The sequence below is a fragment of the Phalacrocorax aristotelis genome, chromosome 1 (assembly GCF_949628215.1).
Source record: "Phalacrocorax aristotelis chromosome 1, bGulAri2.1, whole genome shotgun sequence".
Classification (NCBI taxonomy): Eukaryota; Metazoa; Chordata; class Aves; order Suliformes; family Phalacrocoracidae; genus Phalacrocorax; species Phalacrocorax aristotelis.
Genome location: NC_134276.1, coordinates 217,119,226 through 217,143,264, shown reverse-complemented (window position 1 = coordinate 217,143,264; position 24,039 = coordinate 217,119,226). Strand labels below are relative to the sequence as shown.

The following is a 24,039-nucleotide window of genomic DNA, read 5'->3' as shown; positions in this document are numbered from 1 at the left end:
GAGCCCGGCCCCATCCTCCTGACACCCGCCCTTCAGGTATTTATAAGCATTGATGAGATCCCCCCTCAGCCTTCTCTTCTCCAGGCTGAACAAGCCCAGGTCTCTCAGCCTTTCCTCACCAGGGAGGTGCTCCAGCCCCTGATCCCCTTGGCAGCTCTGCGCTGGCCTTGCTCCAGCAGTTCCCTGCCCTTCTTGAACTGGGGGGCCCAGAACTGGCCGCAGCCCTGCAGGTGTGGCCTCACTGGGGCAGAGCAGAGGGGGAGGAGAACCTCCGTCGCCCTGCTGGCCATTCAAAGGAAGAAGGTGGGATTTTCATCTCCTGCTCACTGGCAAGGGGAGGGTGAGATCTCACAGGCTGTGGTCCATTGTCTCTGAGCTGCACCATGTCCTGGTAAAAAACACTGTGGAAATGGTTTACAGCGAGGTCTTCAATTCTGATAGTGCTGGAGAAAAGCAGACGCCTTGGCTAGACAAACCACAGAAACTCTGCCTTGAAAAGCCATCAGGAGCCCTCACGGTTCCTCCCGTCCCACTTTGAGTTAAGTAGTGCTTTGAGCGAGACACTGGGAGAAAGTTTAGATATGCTCAGATGAGGGTATCGATTAGAAATGTGTCCCAGTTGGCTGAGATTTTTCTTTTCCTCCATTTCAGCCTGTTCATTCTGTGGGAAGTGGCTGCCATGGAGGGGATGGGGTGTCTCCCCTTCATGGGGTAGCAGCCCCAACTATTCCCTATAAAAGAGGGTGGGTTATGGTTTATTATTGCTTATAATTTGGAAGTATCTCTTCAGGAGTGCAAATCTGCCTTTAGACCAGACAGTTTTGGCAGAAAGATCTCCTTTTAACAATGCTGGCACCCCAGGCAGCTATTCTGGCATGGCCTTTTACAGTTTATCATGTTGATTTCAGTCGCAGGTTGATCTCAACTTCTGTGTAGTAGTTGGATGAAACGCTTTGAAACCCATTAAAAACCCCACATATGCACAAGGCATTTCACTTGACTTGGCTGTATTTTAGTAATGAATCAGAAATGGATTCTTCAGAGATACTAAAAACCAAGTCTACCTTTTGAAGTGGAACCTGCAGCTCAATTCAGAAAAGTAGATGCCCCCTCTTTAAGCTGAATACAGCAGCCTGCCAAAAGGTTTAACATAACCATATGTGAGACAAAGATTGGAAGGGTATTAGAAAGGAGTTGTGCTTCTATTTTGAAATGTACCATTGGGATAGGAGAAAGAGTAAGCATGCCCAATACACCAGGCTTACTCTCAGCAGAGTATGCCAGAGAAGTCAGACTCAGCACTGATATTATGCCAAAGCTAAGGGAATTAATTTTGCTTATTTTATTCCAGTGCAGACTTAACATGACAAAACTGTGAAGTTTCTATTTTTATTCAAACCTAAACAGTTTAAACAGTTTAGCAAGTTGTATTGCCTCACTTGGTGTTTCATTTATATTGGCTTATAGTTACTGATAGACATTCATACACTTCATCTCTACCAGACAAATTCTTTCACTTCTTTCCAATCCTTCTCCACAGCTGTCTCCTACCCCAGAGACCTTCCCTGCTCAGCTGGACCCTGGATTCTGCATCAGCCATCCACAAACTGGTGTATCCTCCTGATTTTGAAAAGCTTCCAGTCTTTCAAAACCTCCTGTTTTTTGCATTCTCCAGTGGGGGCAGCTGCATCCCTGAGCACTGCGTCCTCCCTGGTACAGTAGGCAGTGAGCCATGGACTTATCAAATGAATTTTCCATCTAGTTGGAGAACTCAGCACAGACATTAATGATCTGAAGGGTGCTTGTGGCAGGCCTTCTCTGCTGGAACTCTAGCTGTGTAGGTCATGAGGGCAAAGCATATCCGAGGATGTGTTCACCAGGTGTGTCTCTCTTGGTGAAGTCAATACTGAAGGCTCTCTTAAACCAATGATGGGATGGGAGAGGATGCCACCCCATCAACAGGTTCAAGCGGGATGCTTGGGTATTCAGGTTGTGGTTGGTGATGGCATAGATCTATGACATGGCCTTCTTGTCTCCTGTGGAGCCTGAGTGCTCCAGGGTGGGGTGGGAGGTCAGCACAGAGCTGCCTGTGGAAGCTCCCTGTCTTCAAGTCAATTTGCAGATCTACAGCTTGGATCTGAATGACCAGGAACCCTCGTAGGATCTACCGATCAGCAGTCAGTAGAAGGGAGTTCTGAGAGACTGCTACAGATGAGTGTACAGTCCAGCTGTAGACTTTTGAAGGCCACGCTTCATTCAGAGTCAATCACAACTGGATTGAACTGTGGCCAGAGTGGAGAGCGAAACATGCACTGAAATCTGAACTTGAGCAGAGTCAGGTCTGCTTGTTATCGACTTGTGTCACACCCACGTGTCTTTGCTTTCAGTTACATGTTCAAGAAAAGAAAGTCTCCATCCATCTTCAAGCAGCAGAAGCGTGACAGAACTCAAACTGTCTCCCCTCTGCACCCACTGTGCTTTATCTACCATTTTGGAAGTCTCATCAACCAGTGCCCAAATCCAGCATTACCTTCCCAGGGGTGCAGCAGTCCGACTATTGGCAGCATCTCCCTTCCTGCTGATGTGCGACTCACCGTGACAGTAGAAGAGCGGATACCATTCTGAATTTCACCCATAGTGAAACATGTTGGTTGGAGACCGTAGTAAAAGAGAGGTCAGATGGCACTGGAAAGAGAGGAACAGAGCAGGGAGAAGTAGGTGGAAAATCAGAATCACTGTTACCTTTCTCTAGAGGAGTCTTAAGTCTTTATATTAAATGAATTTAAATTAAAGAGGCTCACCAACAACTCTCCTCAAACTACATCCAGTGTAGTCACAGAATCTGCTGAACAGTGGAAGACAAAGGGGACCTCAAAGCATGGGCTGCAGCTCAGAAGAGGGAAGAACCTCTCATTGTGGGGAACGGGACTCCTGGTGCAAACATTTTAGGAAAGCTGAGAACCCAGTCCAGCTCAGGGATCCTTTTCACATCGCTCGTAATCCTCTTTATTAGATTTCCACCAATTTTTGGTATGTCTCCAGTGACTGTGGGCTCTGGAGCTGGGTGGATGCTCTGGACAGCTGCTCCCACCGTCCCCTCTCACTGATGAAGGACCCCGAGGAGCTTGTTTGTTTGCTTGGTTATGCGGACAGGGTCTCGTGGTTGGAGCCCGTACTTGAGGCAGTACTGCACTGTCCATCTGCGCACTACCCTGTCCAGCAGAGGCGGAAATGCAGAACCCCTGAGGAGGACCGGGGAAGAAGCAAACAGATGCTCTGTGAAAAAAACCTTTCCACATTTTCCATTCCCTGCTCAGAGGCAGTAGCAACAGCACCGATTTCATCAGAGGAGACGGAGGCTGCACAAGAAAATCCTTCCTGATGCTAAGGAGTCCTGCCTCTCACACATTCCTCCCCCGTTCCACCGTATGGCAGTGCCTATCAGACTGGAGGCATCGTGCCCAAGGGTTTCCCCAGCTGCTAGTCACAGGCAGCTATGAGGGCAAGCACTGGGCAGGAGGGGTGCGTGACTCTGATAATCAGCACATGAGCAAGAGTCTTCAGCTAGACACGCTAGCCTCACCCTGTGTCTTCCCCTGACTTACGCATGCGACTTACCAGCTGCATAGCCCCGATAACTGCTACTTGTGCAGTATATGCGCTCACCAGAGCTTGGAATTTTAATAAGCAGAAGTGGATTTAGGATGCTATATAAAGATACCATCTCAAAGTCAGGCATTTAGCTCAACGCTGGTTGGTACAACTAGCCTCTTTTGCGATGGGCAGGATGGAAGCTCTGCCATGCTTCGGGCCACATCCTGACTTTGTGGCCGAGTGCCTGCTAGAGTCTGAGACTGTTTACACCACTGAAGATGGACGTGGGCAGCCCAGTGCCCATCAAAGACAAGTAATGGTTGAAGATTATGCCCATGTGATATCCGTGAGATCTCGAGTGGTGCACAATTAGAGTTACTGACAGAGCACAGCCTCTCAGGAGCTTGCTACAAAGGTGGTGAGAATCCCACAGATGCTACAGCACCTGCCTGCTCGCAAGTGCTGTCAGGGGTTGCAAAACAGTTTCATTGCATTTCCAGAAGGTCACAATGTTTCAGGAGAAATTTTAAGCTTGAGTTTTGCTCCGTGCTTCATCTTTGAGGCCAGAAAATATTTTGCCCGAAGGAGGGCTTTTGCCTGCTAAGCTTTCTCCTCCCCGCTCTCAGCAAGGAGTGGTAGAGACTCTATTGACCTAAATGTCTGTCTTGTTGGGCCTATTCCCTTTCGGAAAGATTTTTTGGATTAGGCAGGGGATTAGTAACACATGCATTAAGGACTTGTGGTTCTCAAACAAGCAGACTTAATTAGGCAAAGATGAAAGCACGCTTCATTGACACCGATCTCTTTCAGGATTCAAAGCGTCAAGTTGTTTTGTAGAATTTTATACACTTGGCAACATTGCTCTTTTAAGCACTTACGCTACTTCGAAAGTAGTCATCTGGAGGATTCAAGGCAGCTTAGACATTTATAGTGCCATGAAACCTTAGGCCATAAATTGCACATGATTAGGGTGTGTGTCACCATCAGCATTTAGAACCATGAAAAAAAACCAAGCCAACCTGTCTTGTATTTTCATCTAGGAAAAAAACTCTAGAAAATAAGTGCTGTAAAACTACATGAAAATTATCCTTGCATTCCAGGTAGTCAGCAAACATCAGGCTAGATAATACATGTGATTTGCAGCCACGAAAGAAACTCTGCCAAGTGACACAATCAACTCATGAAAGGTTTCAGAGCTTCCTCTTCCATGAGGCTTACAAGATACCCAAGCTGGCCAAACTGCCACTCAAAGCCTCAAGTGATGCATTTCCCAACTGTTGCACACTGTGCAGAATTGATTCCTTTTAGAAAAAAAAAAATCAAGCAAATTAGTTTGGATAATCCAAGTCACTCTACTTTTCCATTCTCAGTCCTTGCACCTTCCATAAACATTACAGTTGAGCCTCGCTCATGTTTTGTCTTAGCCAGAGAGCTGAACAATGCAAAAAAAGCCAGTTTTAATAATAGCGCAGCCCCACGTGTATTTTTGAAATGCGTTCCAACTTTCAGAAGATGAAGGAAAAACTGTTTTGCTTTTATATCCTTAAAACGGTTGTTTATGTGGGCCTAATGACAGCATTTATCATTGTCAGAGGTTTCGGACCATTAGAAAAGCCCTGTGAACTGTAAGTAATTAGAATCGTCAGTCATCTGTTAGCTTTGTCTGCGGCAATGGGAAGGGCTCTTCCTCAAAACTTCTCCTTTGCACGGCTCGGCACAGCAGACAAGCAGGTGTCTAGCTACAACATTACGACGCCCTTTTGACACTGCTATGGATTTGATTTCAGCAGCTCCAAAATCATCCTTTTGCATAAGGGAGCAGATATATGTGCAGGAATGAGAAGATCCCACGCAGCCAAGAACAGCCTGGATAATCAAATGTGTCTACCTACCTTTTCCAGCCACGCAGCAGATCTCTGTACACCACACATTCAAATTAATCCCAATAGCTCAAATTGAGCCTCTGTGCTGGAATTTAATTCTTCTAAAACACTTGATGCAAAGCTTCAGTTTTCAGCCCCACTAAAGGCAGTGTTGGTAGCTCTGACATTAACACGAAGGGAAGTGCTGAGGCTGAGTTCTTCAGCTGGTCATGAATTTGGCAAGAGCTTTTTTAATCCCATCTTTGCTCTAGAAGTTTCCCATGTACAGACAGGTGGGAAGGAAAAGTCTCACTGAGAAGGGCCCTTCGCAGAGGGTCAATAATGAATTGAATCAATGCTGAAATGCGTCAGGCAGTTCCATGGGGAGGACTAACAGCAACGCCCTGGGAACGACAGGGATTCTGGCTCAGCCTCTTTTATTAAAACAAAAACTTGCAAGACTGGTAGTAGGGTCAGCTGCTAAGAGAGCAGAGAGCTGCTAGGATCCCCTGCAGAAGCCGATAAAATCACTGTATTGGCAGAGAGAAAGACACAACTCAGTTTCTTCCAGAAACCTGCGCACAGGCTCTTGACTGATGAAGATGGTTTCAGCTTTGTAGACAGAGAAACGCAGGAGAGAGATCAAGAAATAAATAAACGGCTGTCACAAAGATGAAAACGACTCACGCGGCAGGAAGTTAGTTACTTGGAGTTCTGCTGAACAAATTGAAACTAAAAGTGCCCGGGAACAGATGCTAACGTTGGACAACGTTCAAGGGCACGAGACAAACTGATGGCAGGGAAATGCATTGAAGGTTATTGAGTATGTAGAAATCACACGCAGTTCGGAAAGTCCCCGAGCTGAATAAAAATCGGAGGAGAGACTTCAGGGGATATGTTATATACATTTTCCCGGCCCTTTCTGCTTCTCCAAGCAGCTGCTCGTGGCCTCAGCTGGGAGCAGGGCACTGGGAGGCAAACCTTTGCCTGACACATTACAGCCACCCTGAAACTCATTAAAGAATATAAGCCCATCTTTCTCTGAGTTACTTTAGAAGAACTCTTTTCCGTAAAGCATTTACCTCATTACTCCTAAGGCAATTAAAGGGAGAAGAGTAGAAATAACGTTGCAACTTTTGCAAATTTTGCAACTAACCCTTTGCGACTGGAGAATAAATAAAAATATATCCTTGTGCACTCGCTATTTCTACAGCTTAACCCTGCTGCAAAGAAGCCCGTACCCCACAGCTGGTTCCTATCTGCTTTAGGGAACGCAGAGGAAAAGCACAGCTGTGCAGACACAAATAAAGAGATGGTGCTTTCTCCACCCTCGGTTACGGGAATAGCTTTGAGGCAGAGCTGGTTGGGGGAATTCTGCTGGAACTGTGTTCTGCTGAAATATGCAGTTCCATTCCAATCGAGCTGTCTAGCAGAGCGGGATGGGTCTGCCAGGGTTTTATTTGGAAAGAAAAATGAGGGGAGTTGGGGGGGGAAAGTGGGATTGTCAAAACATCCCATCCTGATAGCCTTGAAATGAAGGTTTTCAGTTTTAATCGCTTTTTGCTGTAACTATTTGCATTACAATAGAGAATGTCAAAAGTTCCTACTGATGCTGAATGCTTCTTTTGACAGTACGGTATTAGTAATTTACTTTTGTGGCAAGTTAAATTCTTCTTTTTTGTGACTATATCTGAATGGATCCCCCTGCATCAAAATTGCTCCGCTGTCTCACGCTGCCAGGATGTGTTTGCAGATGGAGGTTGGCTAAAGCAAAATCTGTACATGGGAGGGAGGGGAAGGAAACAACATCAGCAAAACAAGGGGAATTGTCTCTGCTTGCATCCTTCACGTGCACGAAGCAGAAAGGGCTGATGCCAAGGCCAGAGAAGGAGCGGTGTAAAAACGAACCGTGCACGGACAGAGACACACGCAGTAAAATGCTAGAGATATGCAGGGTAATGCTTGGATAAATCATCTCTGGTTATCAGGAACAGATGCCTGAGCTGAGGTTGGGGCCTCACTGTGTGATAGATAAAGGACAACTGCTATCAGGAGCAGCGCTTCAAAGTCAGTCCTGGCAAACCTAAATTAGGGTAACAGTGGCCTGAGGCCTCCCTACAAGGAGAAGCAGGGGTGTCCGGAGGACTAGTTGGCCCATCGATAAGTGGGTGCCCCTTGGCAGGGTCCTCCTTTGCTCATCAGACATGAGGGCGAAGACCATGTAGCAAAATTTGCGGGGCCACCGTGCGATGGCCACCAAAGCTCCTGAGGGTCGCAACGGCCTTGTGAGTTACGTGCTTGTCGCCGGATGAGCTTTGGGAACAGCTGGCACGGCCTAAGTTCCTCCCCTGTCAGAAGCTCGTTAGTGGGCACCGGCATTAAGTGGGACGAGCCCAGTTTTGCCCAGGTCACTGGGGAGTTCCCATTAATGGTGTTAGTGGCTTTAGGCCTCTGGAGGACAACGGATGCAGACGGAGACCTGCTGGGGAACGGGATCTGGCAGTTCAGGCTAAAGCGGAGGATGGAGATCTCTAGGACTGTCGTTCTGCATATTCGGCCAGCGCTGAATTAACTTGAAAAGACAATAACTGCCTTCGGGGGGCTGAGGGTGTGGAAAGTTGGCAGCTTTTACTCCCCAGAAAAAGGCATAATGAGAGCCAGTGGCTGGAAGCTTATGCTAGAGAAATTCACATGTGAAACAGGGAGCAAATTTAACTAGGTGAGCAATTAAACATGGGAACAAATTACTTCTGAAATGGCGGATTTTGGAACTACATGAATCACTGACTTTTTTTTTTCAGTTCAGCCAATGAACCAAAAACACTGAAAAATCCCACATTTGGCTCGGCCTGAAGCAAAGTGAATTTCCCCCACCCCCCCACTTTTTCCTGCTTCAGCAACACCAAAAATTAATATTGAATTACACAAATTAATATTGAATTAAATATTTTGTCTTCCCAGGGACAAAACCTTTTGATTCCATGGCGGCTCCTCTAACAAAAGTAAGGGACAGGTGTCAAAGGTGACATTTAAATGCATGGCAAAAGCAGTATCTTCTCTGTTCCTCAGCAGCCTGGTGAGTCAAGTGCTTGCTCCCAGTGTGGCCACAGATCAGTTCTGGCCTCCATCTCAGCACACTCATCCGGCATGTTTTGGGACACCACCCACATCCTCACGGGTAAGGATTTGCCCTGTAGAGGCGGCGAACAGCAGCTGGTGCCAGACCACATGGTGGGACAGCAATAGGAAGACCAGGGAGAGTGAGGAGGCAATATTTAGGGTGTGGGAGTGGGAAAAAGGAGGCAGCAGCTGTGAGGTCTGGCTATAAAAAGGCTGGGAGCTGCCGCGAAGGGTCCTCTGAGGGGGGTGGTCTCTGTCCTTCTTGTTGGTGCCAGTCTAAATATGTCTTGGAGCTGAGATTGCAGGCAGGTTTTCTCTGTCACCACCAGACTATAGCATTTGCCTCTTTTGCTTTCCATTTCCCAAGAAAGAGAGAAATCAGCCCCAAATTTTTTTGGTTTGGGGTTGACCAAAAGCACATCATTTAGTGAATAAATCCTTCATGCTCTAAGTGGCCCGGGTTCCTCATTTTCTCTTTTCTCATTGAGGAACAGATGCCTCTTGGAAAGAGATCTTCTCTGACCAGGAGGCTTGGTGCACACATTTGGGAGGCTCTTTGATTAAGCCAGAAGAGAATAGCTTCTCAGAGGCCACCTTTATTCCCAGCAGAGGTTTGGAGGCCACCACACTGACAGTGTTTGCATGATCCTCCATCTAGCAAAAGAACCCTGCCTGACCCAATTATGGCTGAATTCCTCCACTTCCAAAACAGGCAGAGCCATGTGCTCAACCTGCTTGGTTCGAATTCCCTAAATCCATGGCATAGCCCCAAGCAGGAACAGGGTAGCGCTCCCATCTGCCCTTAGAGGCCAAGGTTGGGCTGAACATGCCAGTGGAGGAGAGCTCTTCCATAGAGGCCTTCCTTTTGCAGGTCAGCTCATCTCTTTGGCCATTGAGGCTACAGTCTTGTTCCCATGTCTCGGCAGAGCTGGGGGTGGATACCCACCACGCTCTGGGCTCAGCTGAGCCCATATGCGGTGCTGACGTTATAAAGGGAAATAAAGATTCTCTAAAGAAGTTTACCCTGTGGCTGGGGATGTTCTTACCACCAGGTCGGCGTATACAGGTCCTTGGCGAGAGGGTTAATTTTGCCTCCTAAGAACACCTTGGGGTCAACTTAGAACAGGTTGCTTGAGGACTTGAGCAGGTGAGTTTTGACTACATTCAAGGATGAAAATTTCCTTATCTTTAGGTTCCTGCTCGAATGCCTGACCACCTTCATGGTGACTTGAAAGGTGTCCCCTTCTCGAGGATGAACAAGCCCCGTTACCCTGTGTGCCCCTGTCCTGTACTCCAAATCTGACCAGCTCGGCAGTCTGCAATGGACTTTCTCTGGTATACCTGCATCTATCTTGTACTGGTCAGCTCAAACTGGAGCCAGTAAGCAGTGGGGATTTTACAAATTCTGAACAGAGGAAAAACTCCTCATCCTTGACTGCCTGGCTTCGCTCATGCTGATACAGTCTGTGACACGGTTATCGTGGTTATCTCCCCCACCCCAGAGCTGTTAACCTGTTGCAGCTATGGCTGAACCACAGAAGGTTTGGGAACATTTTAATGGGAGAATGCAGAGGTAAATAAGAGAATTAGTAAACAAGTTACCACTGACCGCTCTTGTCACCTGCTGCTAGTAACCACACGGGCACTAATGAGTCTTCAGGGCAGATCCAAAGCAGTCTTAAAGATACAGCTACCTACTTGCAGGATGAGGCCAAAACTGGCTCAGAGTCCTTATGTCAGCTCTTGGCAGGAGGGCAAAATGAACCCTTAATGGCTAGCAGGTGAGGCAAACAGAGGGTCTGAGCCTACACCTGAATGTCCCAGAGATGCAAAAGTCAGCAGATTCCCATGAAGGTGATTGAGCATACGGAACAAAGACCAAAAATTGCAGGATTCTCCCTAAAAATAGACAAGACACAGCACATCAGTGGCAGTGCTCTGAAAAATGATAAGCGGAAGATTGTTTCTGATGGATAAAGTGAATCATATGGGGGCACTCTGACTTCCCCAGAGTTTCCTTCTTTTTAGCCAAACTTTGGCATCTATTCTTTTCCTGCCCCCGCCCAGTTCAGGCTCTTTGAAAAAAAAAAAGTACTATAAAAGTTCACATTGCACTGTAGCCAAGGCTGTTTAATCACAGAAATTGCACTAGCTAGACACTAATAGATCATTTCATCCCTTGCTATTTCTAGAGATGCAAAGGAAAAGGAGCTCTGTTCCTTTAAGCTAGCAGAAAGCTTCTTTATATTCAGGTGGAGTCAAGCCTTCCTGGGCTATAAAGTTGCAGGGAGAGGCAGGGGTAGCAGCTGTTTTGCTTAGATCTTAGCAAGCTTCCAGTCTCACCATGGTAAGAGCATGCCTTGTATTTGTGTTAGTCTAAACTTAAAATATAGACTGTATATTTTCCAAGTGTACTGAGCTAAACAGCTTGTTCTTTTTCTCTCCTTTCTCCTGGGGATGTTAATTCCAAACAGCTTTGTTTAATTGCTGATTACCTTATGGTTTATTGATTCAATGTTTGCTCCTTATAAGGGAAAAGTGAGGGACTTGGTTGGAGAAGAGCTATTTAGGTGGCCTCTTGCTGCTTTTCTCTCTGAGCTTGCAGCTCCTGAGGTGTGGTCTGTAGAGTTGCAAAGTTCCTGTCCTCTTTAATGCAAGTTGGGGTTTACTTTTTTTGGGGGGAACCAGCGTATCTTGATACACAACTGTGTGATAAACTGAAGTTTAAATTTTGACACTGCTGGCCCTTTTCCCAAAGATTAATGCTTCAACTCTTGCACTGCCACAGGGAACTAGTGCAACTTGCAGAGACCTTTAGGGATTTTTCCTTAGGAGTGAGCTGCCATGTTGCCTTTGTCTGCTACAAACCCTTGGGATTAGATATTAAATGAATAAAGTCCCCCTTCCCTCTAGCTTTTTAAACTGAATCTTTAAAGAGTTTGCAGCTGTGAAACTGAAGTGGACTGATCTGGTTACTAAAAAAACTGCAACCCTGAGGAGGGCTGGCTGATCTAGCTGAAACTCTTTGTAAAGAATAACGTGACTGTCACCTTGTTGTGCAAAAGACTAACTTGTTGGAAAGTCTGATGGTGTCCCTTTGCATGTTGCAAATGGAAGAAAACTTCAAAGGAGCTCTTAGCGAGCTAGCTTTTGAGCTTTTCCTTTTATCTGCTGACTTCTAGAGTCTGTCTTGGCTATAAAACAGTTAAACATTTACATTGTATTTCCAATGGGGAAATCAGCTGGACAACAATAGGCTGCCTATAGCCAGAGTCTGTAAAATGCAGTTCATCTTGATGCAAATGTTGGAAATCTGGAATCTCAGAAAACCTTCTGGCATACTTGGGGAGGGGGGAACCTGCAGAAAAAAGCTAAAAAGCTGCACTTTCTTCCTTCCAGCAGATTCTCTTTTTTCTTTTTTTTTTTTTTTGTTTGCTTTTTGGTTCTTTTTTCCCATTCCCTGTGCTCTGGGCTGAAAATACCAGTGCTCCCTTGAAGCAGGTGTTGGGACTAGGGAGCTGGGTGAGCGGAGCAGCTGTCCCAGCTCGTGCTGGTGAAGCGGCTGTGGCGCTAACCCTCGCAAACTGTGGCGAGGAGCTATTGCAACCATCTTGCTGAGAGGGATGGGCAAATGGCAGTCAGCATTTCCCACATAGTGCAAATATCAAGCTGGAGAGGGAGGACTTCGGCGTGGCCTCGGCCCAGACTGGGATTAAACAGTGTTTAGCCAGCTGCAGGTGAAGGGCTTGGTGTACCTCTGCAGTACCAGGAAGGTCCATCCAGTTGGTGTCTAGCTTTATGGTGGATGACCTGGAAATGCAATGGTCATTGGAGTTGCTGGTGGACTGAGAAATGTCTTGGCACATCCATGCTTAGAGGCTGAGAGGGGAGAAGTTGCATTGCGTCCTCTCCTGATGGCTACTGCCACAAGTGGTTGGTGGCCAGGACTGTCTAGGATTACTTAGAGGGTAGTGATTTTCAAGGGGCAGAGTCCTTCTGGCAGGATAGTCATGCTTAGGACGGCGCACACACAGTGTCCTCTCAACTCTGAGACATCTGGGCTGTCAGTGGCATTTATCGTGCTCTGCTCAAGGTGGGCTACTTGGAGCAGGTGAGATAAGCTTCTCTGTAGAGACCCCAGCTCTGGGTAGGACTGGGCGGTGGTGTGAAATGAGGTGACACCTGGACCAAGCTGCCCATCAATGCTACAGATAATGGGATCAGCTGTACTGCTTGCAGCTCCCAGGTGGGATCACCAGCTCACTTTCGTGGTGATCCCTTGGGAAGCAGCACTGCCCCATGCTGTGCATGGCAGTAATTGGGAGTCTCTGCCTGGGAGCTGGGACATGAGCCTCTGACATTGCTGAAGCAGTGCTTTGATCTTGGGGTGGTTGAGACAGCAGAGATGCCAATTACCCAGGGAAGTGCACAACCATCAAAAGTCCTCAGAGTCTCCAGAAGACGCCAGTACCTCCAATACTGCCCTGGAGGGAGTCAGAGGCTCCTGGAGGGTGACCTGGTTACACAGGACTCTGAGCCTCTCCCCGGGTGTCAGCCTGCCCTTGTTCTGGCCCCAGGTGACTGCTGGTTTCCTCCAGCCTCATTTTCTGCTGTGAATCCCAGCTTGGCTGTGGGTTTTCCAAGCTTGGCTTCTCCCTTCTTGGTGAGGAGCAATTTTAGTTCAGGGAGCCTGGAGCTGTTGCCCCTGATGCCCCATTGCTCTGAGACCTGGGAGACTGACAGCAGCTCCACTCCATGGCAGGGCCAGCTAAGCACTGATCGAGGAGCTAGCACTGCTCAGCTGCTTCCTGCCTCAGCATGAAGCCCACCACCTCCTTCCTTCCTTCTCCCCTGGGCTGGGAGAGCCCTTCCTAGGGATGCTATGTGTGCAGCTCAGCTGTGTCCAGCTGTCCTGCAGATTAGTTTGATCCTCATTCCAACTCCTGGTGGTGCGCGGAAGCCGCCTGTTTCCCTAATCAACCGCAGTAGCAAATGGCTCAAACAAGAACTGTGGGGGTTAGCGCTAAGTTACAGGATATCTAAAAATCACCTTAACAAACCATTTCCCCTTCCAGAGGGAATGCATTTCCATCCACATCGGGCAGGCTGGCGTGCAGATGGGCAATGCCTGCTGGGAGCTGTACTGCCTTGAGCACGGGATCCAGGCGGATGGGACCATTCCTGGCCCCAAGCAGGTGAAACCTGTGGAGCTGAAGTCTGAACAAGTGGATTCTTCTTTTGAGACCTTCTTCTGTGAGACAGCGTCTGGGAAGCATGTGCCCCGGGCAGTCTTCATAGACTTGGAGCCCACTGTCATCGGTAATAGTGGGGCAGCTGGGTGTTGTGGCATCTTTAACTCCTGACCCTTCTTTCTTGGGGCTCGTGCTGTTGCCCATATTGCCCAGCAGCTCCCACTCCTCTGCTCTAGTAAAATATCTCCAGCTATCCAAAGGGGACAAAGTTTGCATTTCCAAATGGACCTGGACTGACAAACCCGTTACTCTTATTACACTGACTTGTCTTTAGTTGATCCCTCCTTTTAAGAGACCTGCTGTGTCGAGCAGGATCTTCAGCAGGTGTAAAGTGGCATGGGCTTATTAACCTCAGTGGCTCTGAACTGAATTATACCATCCTATGACCTGATGTGGCACATTTGGTTTTAATGCTACCTGTGAAGCCTCTTTGAGCAGATGGATGCTACACATTTAATGGTTCTGTGGAAACTGGGTGTCTTGCTACTGCAAGCTTTCTACTTCCCCTTCCAGCCCCAGTTCCTTTAGTGATGTCTGGGTATTTGAGTCAGTCGTGGAACTTTGATTTGGAGTACCTTCCTAGAAAACAAACTATTTTTTTGCTCAAGCTACTGGTGGAAATGACTCCCAACCACCTGCATCCATCTACCTGCCTCTGCATTCTAGGCTTCTCCCAGGCATTTGCTCCTATCTTACCATCTAGTATGTGTGACTCATTATCTCATCTAATGGAAGGAATGTAGACTCTTGTTCTGGTTCCACTTAATTTTTAGGCACCTTATCAAGGCACTAAATTGAGAACCTAGTGAGTGAGCCAGTAAATACGAAATGTATCCAATATTGAGACTGACTGGGTTTAAATAACCTCTGGAGGTGTCTCCAACCTCACTGACTGCATGGAGCCTAGAGAAACTGCTCCTAATACCTGTCTTCATAAGGTGCCTGAAGCTGGGTCAGGCACATCTAGCAGAAATGTCAACACTGGAGGCACTGTCTCCTCTTCAGTGTGCTGTAGAGCAGAGGATGGAGGTAGTGCTTCCAGTCACCTCCAGATGCTTTGCAATAAGAAGGAAACACAAGCTGCATATGGTAACTATAATCCTACAGTAATATTGGAAACATAGGCAGTGTCCTAACTCTTTAAGCCAAATTGTGTTAGAATCTCAAGGTGGCTGCTGGGTGAAGATGGAGGAGGTAGAGTAGGACCTGGACAGGGTTATTCTTACCCCTTCCATTATTCCCAGTCTGAACTAACCATGCCACGACTGTCATCTCACATGGACTCTTGGTAGATTTGCTATGTGTTTTACTCTGTCACTCTAGTGTCTAACTTGTAACTGTGTGCTGCTTTCTCTGTGACTGCTTTTCCTTGTGTAGATGAGATCAGGACTGGGACCTACCATGCACTCTTCCACCCAGAGCAGCTCATCAGTGGCAAGGAAGATGCTGCCAACAACTATGCTCGTGGCCACTATACCATCGGAAAGGAGATTATAGACACTGTCCTTAGCAGAATTCGTAAAATGGTAAGAGAAAAGACTGCCTTTCCCTTAAAATAACACACCATGGATAATACAATTAAACTTTAGGTTTGGGTGAAAATCTTAGGAGAAAAAACCCTTTACATGAGTTCAATGGCTGCTGCTGCTATGATTAGATTTGGGGCTCAGCAAATCAAGGGGCCATGTGAACCTGTACATCTGCCCTAAAAGCAACTGTCATTGCATATCACACATTTATGAAGTGACAACACTAGACCTAAGAGACAGAAGAGAAGGACTTTTGACCACAGGGTAAGTTCACGCCCTGGTTGTGCAATTGCAGATACTGATTCTGAATGGACAACTGGTAGTCAGGCTGGGAAGATCAAACTCCACATATGATAGTAATGAAGGAGGAGTGTAAAAATGTACTTGGATGCCTGTTGGTGAAATATTTTTGAGATGTCTCCTAAGGGTCTAGGACCCACATCCTACCTCCCATCCGCTCTCAGGTGCTGAGGTGTGCATTGAGCTGATAATGCAGCAATTTGCCAAGAGTTTCCATCTGACCATACAGAGCTCCCTGTATGGTATCTCCATGGTATCTCCATGGAAATGCTGCCATTAAGACACATACATTTAAGATGCTCACTAGGGTGACGTACTGAGTGAATCCACCCTAGGAACTGGGTGCACTCTGGCCAGTAGGTGCTCTAAGCAGGATTTATTGCTTTTTTCATTTGGGATAGTTATTCCAGTCCTTAATAGAGAGAGGTAAATATACATTCTTCTGCTGCAGGCTGACCAGTGCAGTGGACTCCAAGGGTTCCTGGTCTTCCACAGCTTTGGGGGAGGCACAGGCTCTGGCTTCACCTCCCTCCTCATGGAGCGGCTCTCTGTGGAGTACAGCAAGAAGTCCAAGCTGGAGTTCTCTGTGTACCCAGCCCCGCAGGTCTCCACGGCAGTGGTGGAGCCCTACAACTCCATCCTCACCACCCACACCACCCTGGAGCACTCGGACTGCTCCTTCATGGTGGACAACGAAGCCATCTATGATATCTGCAACCGCAACCTGGACATCGAGCGTCCCACCTACACCAACCTCAACAGGCTGATTGGGCAGATAGTTTCATCAGTCACTGCCTCCTTGAGATTTAACGGTGCTTTGAATGTTGACCTGATTGAATTTCAGACCAACCTGGTGCCCTACCCACGGATACACTTCCCCCTCACCACCTATGCACCCATCATCTCAGCAGAGAAGGCCTACCACGAGCAGCTGTCGGTGCCAGAGATCACCAACGCTTGCTTTGAGTTCTCCAACCAGATGGTGAAGTGTGACCCACGCCGTGGCAAGTACATGGCGTGCTGCCTGCTGTACCGGGGCGATGTGGTGCCCAAGGATGTGAACGCGGCCATTGCAGCCATTAAAACACGCCGGTCGATCCAGTTTGTGGACTGGTGCCCCACGGGCTTCAAGGTGGGTATCAACTACCAGCCTCCCACGGTGGTGCCTGGGGGCGACCTGGCCAAGGTGCAGCGGGCTGTCTGCATGCTGAGCAACACCACGGCCATTGCGGAGGCGTGGGCTCGCCTGGACCACAAGTTTGACCTGATGTACGCCAAGCGAGCCTTTGTGCACTGGTACGTGGGGGAGGGCATGGAGGAGGGGGAGTTTTCAGAGGCCAGGGAAGACCTGGCTGCCCTGGAGAAGGATTATGAGGAGGTTGGAAGGGACTCAGCAGATGGAGAAGAAGATGAGGCTGATGAGGATGAATATTAACAAACTGCAGTCTGTTTTTAATGAAGTCAAACCTCGGATGAAATACAAACCCTCTGTCATCAGGCTCAACAGTTTCTGAGTGCCTGGAGGTGCCCAAGGATTGGCCTGAACCTCAATGCTACTGTTTGACGTATTATACCTTTCCTGCTTGCATAGTCTATGTGCTCATAGTGCACTTCTGTAGCATGGGTGTCTCAAGCTTTATCACACTGCTTTTTATCAATGAGTGAAGCTGAATAGGTGCCTGGCTTAGTGTTGGGGACACATCCTGCCTGGGCAGAGGATCCTGGTTCCTAGTCCAGGGGAATGCTGCAAGCTGCCTGCTTTGGCTGAAATGGCAATTTCTTGCTCTGGCTTTTACTGTAAAAGCACCTTTTAAGTAGAAATGTACCTGTACACTTCTATGCAACTGTCTTTTTTTTTTTTATTTGAATAAAGACTTTTTTTTTTTCCTCCAAGTTCTTTAGATTTAATCAGGCTGTCTGTGTGGGGATGTCCCAACTGCATGGATGTTGTCTTGGGGAGAATAGCAAATGCTGATAAGGGTGTGTTCTGGGTAGGCCATCTGTGAGGATCATCAACCATAATTATGGCTGTGAGGGAAATGACCTATATCCTGCAGGGACTTGTCTGTCTGAGGCTGGATGATGCTCCTCTTGTCTCTAAGAGAAGCCCAGAGGAAGCGTGTCTGGGAGCAGGCAGGGATGGTCCAGTTTGACTAGTGCCTTAATGGGGAGTGGGTAACGAGCATATTCCTGGTGGGGTTTTGCTGCCTCACCAGCTCTGGCGAAGGTGGTTTGTTGCCTGACAAAGTCCTGGTTGTTGGGGCAGTGCTGGAGCTCTGAGCTGCTGCCTTGCTCAGGAGTTGGTGTGTGTGAAACCAGCCCTGTGTGCCTGGGGTGGGAGTTTGCCCATGTCATGGGGTGGTGCAGGAGGAAGAACAGTGAAATGCCCCAATAAGATATGGAGAGGGAATGTTTGTAAGCCTGTGGGATAGGAGAATGGCTGGCTCCATGCTGCACAGAGTCTCTAGGTGCCCTGCTCATGGCTGTTGCATTATGCTTTCCTTTATACCATAGCCCCACATCCACCTTTCATTTCAATGCTGGGCTCTGTCTCAAATTGGAGTTCTTTCCCCCTAGACCTCCTCTGTGCCTTGTAGCTACAGCTGCCCTCTCCCCTGGTTGGGGTATGATTCTGGAGATGTTCCCAAAGCGATGCACTGGGAGGCACAGCCAGGGATAGTTAGAGGGATGGGGAATTGTTCCTGTGTCCTATATGTGGGAGATGAAGATGGAGGAAGCCCTGAGGCCCCTCTTGGCTGCAGTTAACCTAAAAAGCCAGGGTGCTGACAGCATGACTGGGCAGTAGATCAATCCCTAGGAAGAACCCTGTTGGGCTGAAGCCCTCTCTGTGCTCAACTCACTGCTGTCAGGTTGCCTGAGCCAAAATGTTAGGCATGGGGGAGGCTGATGTGCTGGGAATTTTCCAGGCATGGCCTTGAGGGCTGCCACCTTTCCCTGGTGGCTCCATTCCCCACCCCCCCGAGACAGCTGGGGCTGGAAGCCACTTGCTAAATCTCCCAGAAATGTGAGTGACAGCAGCCTGGGGCAGACATGCAGAGCCCATCACTCCCACTTGGAGCCACAAGCCAGCCCAGCATAGCCAAGCAAGGGCAGGAGTGCAGCCACAGGCTTCTACAGCTTGGAAAGCCATCAGCACAGCACTGGGGCTGATGTAATTGGAGCAGTTTAATACCAAAATCAATTACTCCGCTATGTCCATCAGCACAGACCCACTCCTGCCCTCCTGCAAACACAGTGAGGGAAGGAAGGAAAAGATTTTCTTTGTGAGTGGAGAGCAATCCCATAGATTTTAGGGAGATGGCATCTCCAGTTCTATGGACATCAAGGATGATTTAGAGCCTTCATGAGTGGTGGATCCTCCAGACCCACACCCAAGAACAGCACACATTTCATTGCACAGCATCAGCTTTATCTTCCCTACCTGTGTGTTGCAATAGCAAAGACAGTGATAAAAAGCCTCAAGGTCCCTGTAGAGCTCTGCCACTGCCTTCCCGCAAGGTCTTGGGCAAGCTCCCTCTTCCACAGTGCTATCCATCCCTGATCCAACAGCACCCACCACCACTTGCTTCTACCCTGTGGCCTGAGCCACAGCAGAGCTGTGTCTGGAGCAACAGGGGACCTGTGCACAGTCCTCATGGGGCCAGTGGTGATGAGGCTGCTCAGGGGGATTGGTCTTCATCTGGCTGGGTGACAAACTGTCTCACTCCATCATCACTTCTGGGCCCAGCAGGGTCATCACACACAGATGTGCTTGAAAGGCTCCTGTTGCCAGCACAAGCAGATGAGCCTGAAGCTTATAAGCATTCACAGAAATGCCCTGATGGAGCTGCAAGGCTGTCAGGGCAGTGGACAGGACTGTGCTGTGGCTGCAGAGACACTCATGTCCCCAGCCTGACCACCAGCTAGACATTTTGTCCAGTCCCAGCATGGATAAGAGCTGAGATACCAGACAGCTCTGCCTTCAAGAGTTTTCAGGCCCACAAGAAGAATTAAAATGAGAAGAAAAAATTAAAAATAGTACTTTTTCCAAGCAGGAGGTTGACCCTCCCCAGCATGTAGAGTGTTCAGCAGATCCATGGAGGAGAAGACCCTCCAGTGTCATAAATTCACATGGTCTAGGTGTGACCTCAGGCCACCAGCCTTGGTACAGCCACACTGGCTGCTGTGCCTCCCTCCCATAGCCTCCATCCTACAGGCAGTGGATGACCTGCTTTACCAGCAGGACACAAAGAGGGCAGACCATGAACCCCAAAAGATAACCCCCATCCCAAGGCCCGCCAAAAAAAAAAAATAAAAAAAAAAATATCAAGCAACCCTCACCCAGCTCTTGGCCAAGTATCCAGGATGGGGAGGAGGAACTGGCCTTGCACCTAGTCAAGCTTTCTGCTCTTTCCCCCCCTTCTTTGCTAGAGGGAGGTTTGGGCATTGCTTTGGGGTCTGCACCAGCCCTCTGCAGAAAACCATTTCCCAGCACATAAAACTGCATGGGGGGTGGGGTGGGGTGTGTGTGTGCAGGAGGCTCAAGGGAGGCAGATGATTACTCATTCCCTTTTCTGCTGTCATCACATTGCCGGCCCCGCCACCTCAAGCAGCCTTGCTCCCCCAGGCAGGGGGGCAGCTGGAGGTGAGACAGCCCCCAGGAGCTCCCACCTTGGTGACCTTGGGAGATTACCATCCCCAGGAGCCCAGCTGAGTAATGACAGAGACAGGCTTTAATAATAACCAACCCCCACCACCCTTGCCTCAGGTTGTTTAGACCTTTCTCCCAGCGCAACCCAGAGCCAACACTGTCAGCCCTTCAATTACAGCCTGACTGCAGATCCAGCTTCCCCAGCATAGCCCAGCCAGCTCTCTTTCTTGGATCACTTACTGGGAGGAGACTCCCCAGTGGAGAAATAACCTGCTGCAGTCCAGGGGAATCTACAGAGATCAAGTTAAACCCTCCTTTTCAGCTCATTAGCTGCCTGCAGGAATTCTTGCATCATGCCTGGGGAGCAGCAATCACCCAGTACAAGAGGGAAGAAGTCTGACTGGGGAGGCAGCTCCTTGCATTAGAACTTAGAGATAGGACATGGTTTAGCTGCTTTTCCAGGGATCTGACAGACCGTAGAGGTACTTGAATTCTCATCTCAACTCCAGTTAGACTTCCAGTCAGGGCCAGCCCTGGCAGCCAGACATGGATTACTTTAGCAGGGCCCTGCACAGCAGCAGGGGAACAGAGAAACCTGATCCCACTCCCTGCTATGCCTTGGAGCAGAGAGCAGCACAGAAAACCCAGAGCCAGCTGTGTTTGAGCATACAGACAGTCCATGGGCAGCCAGTGCCTGAGATCATCACCCCAATGTCCATTTTAACACAGAGGTTCAGCCCCAGGGCAGGTGGCCCAGAGCATGCTCTCACTCACCCCAGTCCACAGGGCTCTCCAAAGATCCACAGGAAGGAAAGCCCTATGCATAGGACTGAAGTGACCGTTGCAACATGGGAACCACCCTGCCACCACCACCCCCAAACCAGTTTGGAGGCACACCAGGACAGGAGAAGATCTTTTGCTGTTCGTCATTTATTCAAGCCACCTTGACACATATACAAGTCTTGACCAAAGAGTTGTTTTTTTACCAAACTGCAGAGTTTCCGAGTCACATCTCCTCGGACCCAGCCCACAACTCCCTTCTCTGGAGAGAATTGCAAGACTAGCATACAAAATCTTCATCCAAGCTGCCTTCCCGCAGGTAAAAATATTATTCCTCTTCATACTCCTCTCCATCTGCTGAGTCCCTTCCAACCTCCTCATAATCCTTCTCCAGGGCAGCCAGGTCTTCCCTGGCCTCCGAAAACTCCCCCTCCTCCATGCCCTCCCCCACGTACCAGTGCACAAAGGCTCGCTTGGCGTACATCAGGTCAAACTTGTGGTCCAGGCGAGCCCACGCCTCCGCAATGGCCGTGGTGTTGCTCAGCATGCAGACAGCCCGCTGCACCTTGGCCAGGTCGCCCCCAGGCACCACCGTGGGAGGCTGGTAGTTGATACCCACCTTGAAGCCCGTGGGGCACCAGTCCACAAACTGGATCGACCGGCGTGTTTTAATGGCTGCAATGGCCGCGTTCACATCCTTGGGCACCACATCGCCCCGGTACAGCAGGCAGCACGCCATGTACTTGCCACGGCGTGGGTCACACTTCACCATCTGGTTGGAGAACTCAAAGCAAGCGTTGGTGATCTCTGGCACCGACAGCTGCTCGTGGTAGGCCTTCTCTGCTGAGATGATGGGTGCATAGGTGGTGAGGGGGAAGTGTATCCGTGGGTAGGGCACGAGGTTGGTCTGAAACTCAGTCAGGTCAACATTCAAAGCACCGTCAAATCTCAAGGAGGCAGTGATAGAGGAGACAATCTGCCCAATCAGCCTGTTGAGGTTGGTGTAGGTGGGACGCTCGATGTCCAGGTTGCGGTTGCAGATGTCATAGATGGCTTCGTTGTCCACCATGAAGGAGCAGTCCGAGTGCTCCAGGGTGGTGTGGGTGGTGAGGATGGAGTTGTAGGGCTCCACCACCGCCGTGGAGACCTGCGGGGCTGGGTACACAGAGAACTCCAGCTTGGACTTCTTGCTGTACTCCACAGAGAGCCGCTCCATGAGGAGGGAGGTGAAGCCAGAGCCTGTGCCTCCCCCAAAGCTGTGGAAGACCAGGAACCCTTGGAGTCCACTGCACTGCTCAGTCTGCAGCACCAGGGAAAGAGCCAGAAGGACCAAGTTACTAGAGTTATTCTTGTCTCCTTGGAATTAAGCTACAGTATGTGTTCAACCAACAAGCTTAAGGCCCTCTATTTATTTTACAACTGCTTACACAGACCTTCCACTTCTAACAGGTGAGATCTGTTAGACACAGCAAATGTAGCTGCTTCTAAATTATTTCCTCTCTTAACAGAAAGAAAGAGAGGTCTGGCCTGAGAGAGTGCCATATTGGGTCAGATAGAGGGTCATGATATTAGCAGTCAAGAAGATAAGGAAGAATGTGAAGACCACTAGGAGGTTCCACCTAAATCAAGACTATCTTAGTGATATCACAGCTCTTTTGAGGGTCTGTTTGGGGAAAACCTCATACCCCAGGGGCAGCTGCACAAGGGAAGGGGGGCCTAAGGGGAGACACCAGCCAGAAGCTGAGCTGTGACATTGGCTGGGATGAGAGGTTGGATCAGGACTGACACAGCAGACACTACACTCATTAGGAAAAAACCATCTTGCCTGGACAATTAAATCAGAGCTGCTTGTTTTCCTGCTTAATCCAGGGGCCTCTTTAGTACCTTGTTTTCCCCTCAAGTCCCAGTCCCAGGCAGCAAGAAAGACACCCACATGCATCCCGTCATGTTGTTCCAGGTAACAGTGGCATGGTCAGACTGACCCAAATCTTCTTGCCCCCCACCCCACATCTCTGGATGGCCAGGGCAAAAGCAACCAGAGGGCTAATGCCGAAGAGCATCTGCAGGGTTTTTACCATTTTCCGAGTCCTGTCCACAACCGAGTCAATGATCTCTTTCCCAATGGTGTAGTGGCCCCGAGCATAGTTGTTGGCAGCATCTTCTTTGCCACTGATGAGCTGCTCTGGGTGAAAGAGTGTGCGGTAGGTCCCAGTCCTGATCTCATCTGGAGGAAGTTGAGATCTCATGAGTGTCACCGGCACAAGATCCACTGTCTACCAAGTTACTTGCACTAATTTAGATGCAGTTTCACACGGAAACTGGCAGCCTCACCAGGAGTTCAGGTGGCCAACACTACTCCTCAGGTCAGATAAGATACTCCCTCACCAAGAGGTTTGAAGACCTTCCATGACTTACCAATGACAGTGGGCTCCAAGTCAACAAATATTGCTCTGGGCACATACTTTCCTGATCCTGTGTCACTGAAGAAGGTGCCAAAGGAAGAGTCTGCTTGCCCTGAGGATGCATGGGAGGAGATGACACCATCTGGCTCAATCCCATGCTCCAGGCAATACAGTTCCCAACAGGAGTTGCCCATCTGGACACCAGCCTGGCCAATGTGGACAGAAATACACTCCCTCTGCGTGGGGATGGGAAAGAAGAAGGGGTTAGAAATGTACATTGAAGAATTAGACTAAAGCCGGCGCTTGTGGGTGTCTTTCTAGAGTGCATAACCATAGAATTGTTTAGGCTGGAAGACATTCAAGATCGAGTCCAACTGTAAACTCAACACTGCCAATTCCCACTAAACCGTGTCCCTAAGTACATCTTGTAAATACCTACAGGGATGGTGACTCAGCCTCTTCCCTGGGCAGCCTGTTCCAATGCTACATAACCCTTTCGATGAAGGAAAATTTTTCCTAATATCCAATATAAGCCTCCCCTGGCCAGGT

At 48.9% G+C, this 24,039-nt stretch overlaps 2 protein-coding genes across 2 annotated transcripts; one reads left to right on the top strand and one right to left on the bottom strand.

The window, feature by feature from the left end:
• Positions 1-10,833: 10,833 nt before the first annotated feature.
• Positions 10,834-17,550, top strand: LOC142051930 (tubulin alpha chain-like). The gene is made up of 4 exons (XM_075081711.1): positions 10,834-10,923; positions 13,652-13,895; positions 15,206-15,354; positions 16,109-17,550. Exons 1-4 carry the CDS (start codon positions 10,921-10,923, stop codon positions 17,090-17,092), a joined length of 1,380 nt encoding a protein of 459 aa, XP_074937812.1. The 5' UTR covers positions 10,834-10,920; the 3' UTR covers positions 17,093-17,550.
• Positions 17,551-21,401: 3,851 nt separating this feature from the next.
• LOC142057566 (tubulin alpha-1D chain-like) lies at positions 21,402-23,684 on the bottom strand. Its single transcript, XM_075093879.1, has 3 exons — positions 23,504-23,684; positions 23,164-23,312; positions 21,402-22,388 (listed from the first exon to the last, which is right to left on the bottom strand). The coding sequence occupies exons 1-3, from the start codon at positions 23,682-23,684 to the stop codon at positions 21,417-21,419; spliced, it is 1,302 nt and encodes a 433-aa protein (XP_074949980.1). The 3' UTR covers positions 21,402-21,416.
• Between the last annotated feature and the right edge of the window lie 355 nt (positions 23,685-24,039).